An 11756-nucleotide genomic window follows, 5' to 3' on the forward strand; every position below is an offset into this window, starting at 1 on the left:
CTCAGTGTCCTACTTGTCCTCAGCGGTATTTCCTGGGGAGATCATACCACCCTCTTCTGTTTGTACCAGTCCTTGGTCCATTCAAAATTAGACTATGGATATTTTGTTTATGCATCTGCACGTTTGTCCCTGTTGTGCCACCATCGTGGCATCCATTTGGCCTCTGGCGCCTTTTACACTAGCCTGGTTGAGAGTCTGTACACAGAAGCTGCCGTACTACCACTGTCCCACTGCTGTGACTTTCTGCTCAGCAGATTTGCATGCTGTTTGTCTGCCATGTGTAGCCAACCATCCTATGCCTCCTTCTTCGATCACTCCTTTGATCGCCAGTATGGGATGTGTCTGTCTTCCCTGTTACCTCCTGGGTTTTGCTTTTGGCTCTTGCTCAGGCTACCTGCCACGCTACCTGCCACTTTCCCGATGGATGTGAACCCTTTACCACCTTGGCTTCATATGGCAATCCGTGTTCACCTTGGCCTTCATTCGCTTTCTAAGGATACTACTCCATTCTCGCTCTATCACTGCAAGTTTCACGACCTTCACACTGAAACTGAACTTTATGGTAGTACCTTTGTGTACACTGATGGCTCTCAGACTGAACATCGTGTTGGGTGTGCCTTCGTCATTGGCACCGAGGTTTTTTGGTATCGAGCTTCTGGAACACTCCTCAGTATTTACAGCAGAGCTGTTCGCCCTGTATCAGGCCACGGAGTACATCCAGCAACAAAGGCTTTCCAATTGTGTCATGTGCTCCATCAATTTCAGTGCCCTTCGAAGCCTCTTGTGTGCTGTTTACTGTCCATCCCTTAGCACAGCGGATCTTGATGGAACCATTGTGATATTTATGTGGATTCTTGGTCAGGTTGGTCTGACAGGAAACAAGACTGCTGATGCTACTGCAAAGGCTGCATTCCTTGTACCTCAGCCTGCTAGTTCTTACATGTTCTCCCCAGATATTTATGTTGCTGTCTGCAGCAGGTGGTATCCCTTTGGCATCACCACTGGTCCTCATTCATGGGAACAAGCTCTGGGTTATTAAGTGGCCTGGACGACCTCCTCTTGCCTTCTCACCGTGAAGAGATCATTTTAGCTAGGTTGCGCATTGGGCACTCTCTTTTTAACCATTGCCATTTGTTACGTGGTGCTCTCCCACCACTTTGTACTCACGCCGCTCTCCCAAGCCGATTTGTATAACTAACCTTTCACAGACTGGGCAACTGGTTCAGGCTCTTGCTTCATCCCACAGTATGGCCCCAGACCCTGATTCAATTCATGAGATGATGATCCAACATCTGAACGTTACTCAAAGTGTACAACTACTCAGTATCTTCAATCTTATGTGGCACAAAGGTGTCTTCCTTTTGCAGTCGTAAGATAGTACCATCATCCCCATCCTTACGTCTGTTGACATCTACTGATAGATTAGCCTCACCAGCATGCTCTGCAAGCTGACTGAAAGGGTGGTTGTCCGAAGATACACTCCTGGAAATTGAAATAAGAACACCGTGAATTCATTGTCCCAGGAAGGGGAAACTTTATTGACACATTCCTGGGGTCAGATACATCACATGATCACACTGACAGAACCACAGGCACATAGACACAGGCAACAGAGCATGCACATGTCGGCACTAGTACAGTGTATATCCACCTTTCGCAGCAATGCAGGCTGCTATTCTCCCATGGAGACGATCGTAGAGATGCTGGATGTAGTCCTGTGGAACGGCTTGCCATGCCATTTCCACCTGGCGCCTCAGTTGGACCAGCGTTCGTGCTGGACGTGCAGACCGCGTGAGACGACGCTTCATCCAGTCCCAAACATGCTCAATGGGGGACAGATCCGGAGATCTTGCTGGCCAGGGTAGTTGACTTACACCTTCTAGAGCACGTTGGGTGGCACGGGATACGTGCGGACGTGCATTGTCCTGTTGGAACAGCACGTTCCCTTGCCGGTCTAGGAATGGTAGAACGATGGGTTCGATGACGGTTTGGATGTACCGTGCACTATTCAGTGTCCCCTCGACGATCACCAGTGGTGTACGGCCAGTGTAGGAGATCGCTCCCCACACCATGATGCCGGGTGTTGGCCCTGTGTGCCTCGGTCGTATGCAGTCCTGATTGTGGCGCTCACCTGCACGGCGCCAAACACGCATACGACCATCATTGGCACCAAGGCAGAAGCGACTTTCATCGCTGAAGACGACACGTCTCCATTCGTCCCTCCATTCACGCCTGTCGCGACACCACTGGAGGCGGGCTGCACGATGTTGGGGCGTGAGCGGAAGACGGCCTAACGGTGTGCGGGACCGTAGCCCAGCTTCATGGAGACGGTTGCGAATGGTCCTCGCCGATACCCCAGGAGCAACAGTGTCCCTAATTTGCTGGGAAGTGGCGGTGCGGTCCCCTACGGCACTGCGTAGGATCCTACGGTCTTGGCGTGCATCCGTGCGTCGCTGCGGTCCGGTCCCAGGTCGACGGGCACGTGCACCTTCCGTCGACCACTGGCGACAACATCGATGTACTGTGGAGACCTCACGCCCCACGTGTTGAGCAATTCGGCGGTACGTCCACCCGGCCTCCTGCATGCCCACTATACGCCCTCGCTCAAAGTCCGTCAACTGCACATACGGTTCACGTCCACGCTGTCGCGGCATGCTACCAGTGTTGAAGACTGCGATGGAGCTCCGTATGCCACGGCAAACTGGCTGACACTGACAGCGGCGGTGCACAAATGCTGCGCAGCTAGCGCCATTCGACGGCCAACACCGCGGTTCCTGGTGTGTCCGCTGTGCCGTGCGTGTGATCATTGCTTGTACAGCCCTCTCGCAGTGTCAGAAGCAAGTATGGTGGGTCTGACACACCGGTGTCAATGTGTTCTTTTTTCCATTTCCAGGAGTGTACGCTGGGTTCCAAATCATGGACCCTTTGACCTCCTAGCAGTGTGGTTTCTGGAAGGGATGATCCCCAACTGATGATCTGGTTTGGTTGGAAACAGCAATGTGACAGGCTTTTTTTTAAAATACCAACACATCATCGGTCTTTTTGACCTACTTAAGGCATGTAACACTGCTTGGCATCATCAAATTGTACTTAACCCCATACAACCCGCCCGCCTGCTGGACTGGGGCTTTTGAGACTGCCTATCAATTTTTTATCCATAAGTTCTTATCCTACCAGTTGGTCCAGGTTAAGTTGGTACTTCACTCACCTCTCCACAGGTCTAAGAGAACTGCGCCCCACAAGGCTACATGTTTAATGTCACACCCAGGCCACTGGTCACTGTCTCGCTGAAGGTCCATGACTTTTGCATTTGGTACAGCTCCCACTCTGGCTGAGCACCAGCTCCAAGGTGGCACCTGAAATGTCTCCAGCTGGATCCTCTCTCATGCTTTCCATTTCTCTTCTGGAAAAATGTGGGTCATGCATATCAGTCTTTGTACAACAGTCCATTTTCTCCCAGAAATCTACTTGGGTTTCCAGCACTTACAAGTTGTTGCAAAGTCCCACATTTGGGCCGTGCCTTTAACAGAAAGCTGATTCGCGACTCCGTATTCATCAACTAAAGACCAGCTGCATTTGGAAGTTCAATGCTCTCTGCTTTCTTGCCCATACCCCTTGGAGGGCAGATTGTGCTACTCCTCTGTATACTTACCAGGCTCTGGTCTTGTACTGACTGGACTATGGTTGCCAGTTTTGTGGCTTGGCAGCACCTGCAGCTTTGAATCTGTTAGATCCAGTCCATCACTGAAGCATTTGACTAGCACCTTGCGGACTAGCCCTGTAGACAGTCTCCTTGCAGAACCGGGAATCTTCTCTCTTGAGTTTTGATGGTACCAACTGTTGCTCACTTGCACGGTTACACTTAGACTATTTCTTCTTAATCCAACTTAACACATTCCTTCTGCATACAAGGACATTGACTCTCTTGGATGGAATCACGAGTAGGAATGTGCCTCGCAGGCCTCTACTCCCACCAAACCTCCTTAGAATGTAATCCCTGTATTTTCCCACACAACACCCGTTGTTTGGTAACCAGACCATGAATTAGGACCAATATATTTCATGGTCCTCAAGTTTTGATTGCCCTCATGCCCTTTCAGTGTCTGTTCCTTGAGGTTCTCCACAAATATCTGGGTGCTATTATCATTTACATGGACAATTTCAAAGCAATGAATAGAACGAATTATGCTTTTACACCACCCACCAGTAAGGAACATCATTTATTGCCAGGAACACAGCGTTTTTACTTCAGAGCTGATAGCAATTAACAGAGCCATCTTCCCTAAAAAAAAAATCCAAAAGATCCGTTAAAAGAACAAGTAAGATCTCATGTAAGAGGAAGAGAAAAATTTATGTAAATACCAGGGTAAGTCAAGATCCAACATTAGCTGCATACTGCAAAAAATACTGTAATACTTTAATGACTTTCCTTAAAGCCAATAAAATATCCAGAAGTATCCGTGTTGTGCCAGAAATAAATAATGCAGCTAATAAGATTAAAACTATATGGGACATTGTCAAGCGGGAGATTTGACAGCCAGTAAGTGTGTACGATTCCATAACAATTAAACTAAATGCCAGTGTTGTGACTGACAATTCACAAGCTGGAGGTACTTTTAACAATAACTTTCCAGGCATAGCAACAAATATATGATTAACTGGTTTAGTTGGAAAAAGCAAGAGAATGTATTAAGTGTCATTCCACCAAACCTTAAGCAGCTAGAAGTAGCACCAACATCCTTCACCGAAATTGATACAATTCCAAAAATTCTAAAAAATAAAAGCTCTTGTGTGGTTGATATAATTTCAAACAGAATTCTGAAAAGTTAAGTAATGTCCTTAGTGATATATGCAGTGCATCACTGGAAGAGGGAATTTTTCTAGACAGGTAAAAATATGCAATTATTAAACCACTTCATAAGAAAAGTGACCTGACAGACTTAAACAATTATCGTCCAATTTCCTTACTGTCATCTTTTACCAAAATATTCGAGAAAGAGGTATACTCCAGATTAGCTGCACACTTATACGGAAACAATTTACGTAGCATAACACAGTTTGGATTCCAGAAATGTTGCTCAACTGAGAGTACTATTTATACTTTCAAGTAAAGAAGTTGTATGGAATTGGTAACTTCACACACAACTGGTTTGAATCATACTTGACAAATAAAATGCAAAAGGTTGTGATGAATAATTCAGACAATGTCATAATGGTAGAAAGTTGTTCTGATGGGAGGGGGGGGGATCACAAAGGGAGTCCCATAAGATTCAATTTTGGGTCCACTTAATGTTAAAACAACCAAAATTTGTACTTTTGGTAGACAATAATGGTGTTACGATAAATCCCGTTAGAACGAAATTGAAAGAAAGCAATAGAAGAGTTCATTAATGATATTTCCAAAGAATTATTAAGTTGTTCTGTGAAAATGGACTCTCCCTAAATTTTGGAAAAAGCACACTACATTCAATTCGGTACAACAAAAAGTCTTGCCACAACAATTGATGTAGGATACGAGCAGGAGTCAGTAAGGAGGGCAGATGCTACAAATTTTTGGGCGTACATATTTATGAAAACTTGAAATGGAAGAAGCATATTTCTGAGTTCCTCAAACAATAAAGTTCAACTATTTTTGCTCTTTGTGTAATTGCTAATCTTGAAAACAAATGTATCAACCTCCTGACAATTTGGCTTGTTTCCACTCAACGTTGTACAGAATAATTCTGTGGGGACTCATCCCTTAGAAAGAAAGCATGGGTTGCACAAAAGCGAACAGTAAGAATCATATATGGTGTTACCCACGGACATCATGTGGGTACCACTTGAAGGGGCTATGCATTTTAGCCCCGCTGCAACAATACGTATTTTTGCTAATGAAATTTGTCATAAAGAATTCATAACAATTTGAGAAGAACAGTTTGCACATACGTACCTCAACACTAGAGAAGGAAAAATGACCTTTATTATCCATTGTTAAAGCTGTCAGTGGCTCAGAGAGTAGTTCAGAGTGAAGTCATAAAAATTTGTGAACATTTTCCCAATAACATAATATGTCTGTCAGATACTGAAGCAAGTTTGTAATGTTCACAAGAAATGATTTTAAATTATTCCATTGAGGAAGTTGTACTTAAAAACAGGTAGCCAGCCCAAAAAAACCTTATTTTTAAGTGTAGCTGCATGAGTAGGAATAAAATGATAGTGTGTTCATTAATGTTAGCACTGATCTCGTATACATATCGTGTAAACGGACTTGTTCCACATCATTTCATAAAAGAATCATTCAGATGATGTATGGAACATGTAATTAACTACCTAACTAACTGTCACCCCTGTGCCCCCTCCTATCTTCTTCCCCAAGTCTTTTTTGCTACACCTACATTCTCTCCCCCATATTTCCTCCCTCCTTTCCCCTTATCCTCTCCACTCCCCTGATAGTTAACCCCCATATAAAACCTTCTCAACATCTAAACTCCTCGCACATAACATCTCCCTCTGCTCCATAACCTGCACTCTTCCCCTATACCCTGTGACACTCCACTGTATCTTCATATCCTCCGTGTCTTCTAAGTATCCACATCTCCTCCTCCATCCCTCCCGCCCCCATCCAGAGCATACCTCCCTCCCCAAGGTCCCTCTCCTGTCTAGTCATTTCATTCCCTCCCTTCCTATAACATATATGCCTTCCCTCTGCCCATGCATCCACCTTCCTTCCTTCCTTCCTGCGTCCCATGCATCCACCTTCCTTCCACCCTTCCATCCTTGCTCTGTCCCGTGCGTCCAGCTTCCTTCCACCATTCCTTTCTTCCTCTATCCCATGTGTCCATCTTCCTTCCTTCTTCTTTCCCTCCTTCCCTCCATAAAGGCATCCACATTGCTGTCTCCCACATCTTCTGTCTTCACCCACCTCTCCACCTATTTCCTTCCATTACCATGTGTTTGCCCTCTTTATTCCTCTGTCCTTACCTGTCAGAAAACCTATTTACCCCTCTTTAGTGACCACTGGGTTGCCTCTCCCCCTCTACCTCCTAACCGTTGCTGCCACATGTACACCCATCAAACACCTCTGTTCTTCTTTGGCCTCTTGCCCCCAACTCCCCACATGCTGCCAACCCTCCCCACCCCCACCCCACTCCCTCCACGTACTCATAATGTATATCATTTCCATTTAAAATATTTTTTAAAGATTAATTGCAGAATTTCTAAATCAAATTCTGTCATAATTTAGAACATTTTTACTAACCCAGCAATATAAGATACCCATTTCTTAACACCATATTCTTGTTTTTGTCTTAATATTTTGCTTTAATTTTTTTCAGGTTTCTCATCCAACAAAGGATCTGAAACGACCATCGACGAAGAAGACTGCTCTACATTGCATATTCTTCTTTGGTACAAACAATTAGTTAGTATCCTCATTGAATAAATAGATGAAATAACATAGCTGTTCACTATGTCGCTTGAGTTAATTTCGGAAGTTATCTTTTTGCAGTGCATGGATTGAAGAGACGAACATAAAACCATACTTTGAATTCAAGGATCAACTTGTGAAGTCCAATAAATCAGTAGCATTTAAAGATGCCATAAATGCAATAGAGGATTATATAAAGAATCAAGGAGAGGTAATATGATGGAAATTATTTTTGTAATATTTTTGTATTCTAATGGTGATTTTATTTATAAGTGTTAACTTTTTCATGGCAGTTTCTCCTCGGGTAGCAAATAATTTTAAATTTCTGTTGCTGAAGATTGTTTTTTTACCACATGCATTTGTAAACATGTGTGTTAGAAAAGGAGCTTTTTACACCTGTTGTAGCCCCCTCCTCTCCCCCCCCCCCCCCCCCCCCCCCCCCTCACACACACACACATACACATTGTTATATTGTAAGTTGCCTTATAAATAATGACTTTTTTACACTAAATATACTGGAAGAAATAAAAATTTTCACTGTTGTAACAAAATATACTGACATTACTTTAAATGGACAGACAGATAAAAAAAAAAGTTGGTGAAAATTTCACTAGCACTATTTACTGACAACTTATTTGTTCTACTACTGGAGGTAATACAAATTACACATAGCATTATGTATATTCTGTGATACGTAGCAAAAAATAGTCTTTGCATGTGCAGCAATTGCCAGTGACAACTCTGTATATTTTCATTAAAAGTACCTTACACTGACTGACTGCATATGTGTAAATGTCATAGAATTACCTTATTACATGATTATTATGGAGTATTGCCATTGGCATTTGCTAAAAAGCATTATATATAAGGCAGGTCATGTAATTGATATGAAAAATCACGTACATATAAAACACCACTGTTGTTGTGGTCTTCAGTCCAGAGACTGGTTTGATGCAGCTCTCCATGCTACCATCTCCTGTGCAAGCTTCATCTCCGAGCAACTATTGCACCCTACATCCTTCTGAATCTGTTGAATGTCCTCATCTCTTGGTCTCTCTCTACGATTTTTACCCTCCACCCTGCCTTCAATACTAAATTGGTGATCGCTTGATGCCTCAGAACATCTTCTACCAACTGATCCCTTCTTCTGGTCAAGCTGTGCCACAAATTCCTCTTCTCTCCAATTATATTCAGTACCTCCTCATTAGTTACGTGATCTACCCATCTAATCTTCAGCATTCCTCTGTAGCACAACATTTCGAAAGCTTCTATTCTCTTCTTGTCCAAACTACTCATCATCCACGTTTCACTTCCATACATGGCTACACTCCATACAAATACTTTTAGAAACGAATTCCTGACACCTAAATCTATACTCCATGTTAACACATTTCTGTTCTTCAGAAACGCTTTCCTTGCCATTGTCAGACTACATTTTATATCCTCTCTACTTCGACCATCATCAATTATTTTGCTCCCCAAATAGCAAAACTCCTTTACTACTTTAAGTGTCTCATTTCCTAATGTAATTCCGTCAGCATCACCCGATTTAATTTGACTACATTCCAGTATCCTCATTTTGCTTTTGTTGGTGTTCATCTTATATCCTCCTTTCAAGACACTGTCCATTCCGTTCAACTGCTCTTCCAGGTCCTTTGCTGTCTGTGACAGAATTACGATGTCGTTGACAAACTGCAAAGTTTTTATTTCTTCTCCATGGATTTTAATTCCTACTCCAAATTTTTCTTTTGTTTCCTTTACTGCTTGCTCAATATACAATTTGAATAACATTGGGGATAGGCTACAACCCTGTCTCACTCCCTTCCCAATCACTGCTTCCCTTTCATGCCCCTTGACACTCGTAACTGCCATCTGGTTTCTGTACAAATTATAAATAGCCTTTCGCTCCCTGTATCTGCCACCTTCAGAATTTAAAAGAGAATATTCCAGTCAACACTATGTGTACTATAACTAAAGTATTATAAGAAATATGTGTCTTTTGTAATACGTATGTCAGTGATGATGGGCAGTGCACAAAGCTAGTCCAGTAAAATAAACCAGTATCTGCAAGCAGTTTATAACAAACAATTACAGTATGATTTGTCACTACTTCTACAGGCTGCAGAGCACTGAATGTATACACTTTCACTACTATCCAGTTTCTTCCTGTTCCCTTCACAGATAGAGGGACTATCAATGTGATTTCAAATTTGCCCGTAGCACTAGTTACTCGAAGGAGTCTCACAACTGCATTATTGTATGTGTTTGGGTTGAAAATGTTGGTATATATACATTTTGAAAATAATAAGATGGACATGATAAACTTTGGTGTTTGTTTATAAATAAGTTGAGAATGGATTATTTGAATTCAAACCACAGGAATAGTATAGAGTATGTATAGATAAATTTGCAAAGTCCAGCAGGAGAATTTGGTAAATAGTTGTTTCTCTGTTGTGATTTCAAAGTGGGTGTCGGCTTAATGCCACATCCATCAGAAGTCACTCTACTGTCTGTACCCTGAAGACAGGTTCTGTCCATGCCATTGGCAATTGGGTTGAATTCAGTAGCTGATGTGCTACATTAGTAGCTACAAAAGACTTCTAAGGATAGCAGATGGAAGGGAATGATGGAGTTTGATAAGCACATCAATGATACAAGAGTAGGATGTGTGGTGGTAGTTTTTTTTTAATTAACTTGTCCCAATAAACTTGGCAGTAAATCAGGCCATGCCAATGCATTTTAAAAGACAATGCTGCTAAATTTACTGCTCAGCTCCAGAGACACTTAGGAGTTCTAGTCAAAGGCATAGTTATTGTTTTATAAAAGTTTGTACCCAGTTGTTGAAGGACTTACTTGGAAGGGTGAAGGACGTTTGAAAATAACAGCAGTTAACTTCTAGAAAGATGCATACAAAATAGAATCTAGCATCTGGTGAGGAGGAACAGCTGTTTAGTCTGTTTTGCGTTTTCGGAAGAGCTTTTACCGTCAAGTGGCAAAACCTGCAGGAAGGAGAGGCTGGCTGAGTTCTGACTGTAATGTACAGTAAACTGTCTGCATACCAGAATGTGGTAAACCATTTCAAACCAAAGGCAATTACTCAAGAAAGTTCAGAAAACTAAATATGTTTTATGGGAAAAAATTATAGCTTCTTTCTACATAATCATTAAAGATTGATACAGTAGCTAATTGCAAGAATAAACAGAAAATGAAACTGTGTACGCTGGTGTGATCTGTAGGACCTATGAACTTTAAATTCTACTTTCATAAGTAGAGTCATTAAATGTGAGCATCCACTGTCAGAAAAACAAAAAAATTTATTAGTCCTAGAACAATAGAAACATAAAGCATCAAGCCACTACTGGACAGTTTCCAGATTGATGTTAGGTAGCTATGTTTTGAGATGTTAAGTTTGTTTTGTTTGTATATGGGCCAGATGCAGAAACAATGTAAAAACCAGATCCAATAACAAAGTAAGAACTGTGTAGTTTTCCTGCTTTGCTTGACTGAAGGTATGCTTACAGGAAATCAGTATGCCTGATGATTTCATTTTTGTTTTCAGTCATTTGAAAAGTGACAATCATATTTGTCAGGTGCTGTTAATAATGGTGTAAGATGTGATCTCAGTCTGTTAGCTGGTTTTGTCCAGAAAGGTTAATAGTTAATCAGCTAACTTCCCCATCCCCACCTTATATTTGGCAACTCACCTAGTAATCTTTGTTACATCCTGCAAGCCATGATTCCATCCAGATTACTTTTTAATAAACTTCCCAAAGTAGAGCATGAAATGATTGAGTCGAATGGTGAAGGTTTCAACACAAACTCAATACATTACTGAGTCTATATTTCCTACACTCTTTCTGCATGCCCACTTGCTTGTTAGATTTGACCAAAGTTTGCATATTATCATTACAGTCCAAAACTGTTTCTGTTGTCTCCTTTCTAATCCCATTGTATATTTAAATTTGTGAATGGCGAATGTATGGAGTGGGGGTACTCTTTTTTTTTCCCTTCCCTAGCATTTTGTTCAATGTAACATTCAATAATACTAAAAACAAACATTGCACCACTATATACATGTTTGTATTTTCCATATGTACGTAGCACTTGTGTTTTTATGATTGAAATATCCAAAACTTTATACTAATGTTTGAATAACTGTATTAGTGGCAGATAACTACTACAGCAATATGAAGTTGGTTCTAGGTGACACAGTAGTGTATTAAGTGTCATTATTAACTTAACTGAGAAATGCAGAGTTGTGAAGATTGGTATCTGGATCTAAATACAAATAAATGTCTAGTAGGATATGTAAATAGAAGGAAAGATCAGATATGGTTTAACAGAGCAA

General features: G+C 41.8%; 1 protein-coding gene across 1 annotated transcript in view; it reads left to right on the forward strand.

Annotated features, from left to right (window-relative positions):
* LOC124804757 (putative oxidoreductase GLYR1 homolog) overlaps positions 1–11756 on the forward strand; it is a 280342-nt gene that overhangs the window by 31838 nt on the left and 236748 nt on the right. The window contains exons 3-4 of the mRNA XM_047265065.1: positions 7317–7402; positions 7490–7619. Of these exons, the coding sequence (XP_047121021.1) occupies positions 7317–7402; positions 7490–7619 (216 nt within the window). The remainder of the gene's footprint in view (positions 1–7316; positions 7403–7489; positions 7620–11756) is intronic.

The sequence above is a fragment of the Schistocerca piceifrons genome, chromosome 7, assembly GCF_021461385.2.
Source record: "Schistocerca piceifrons isolate TAMUIC-IGC-003096 chromosome 7, iqSchPice1.1, whole genome shotgun sequence".
Taxonomy (NCBI): Eukaryota; Metazoa; Arthropoda; class Insecta; order Orthoptera; family Acrididae; genus Schistocerca; species Schistocerca piceifrons.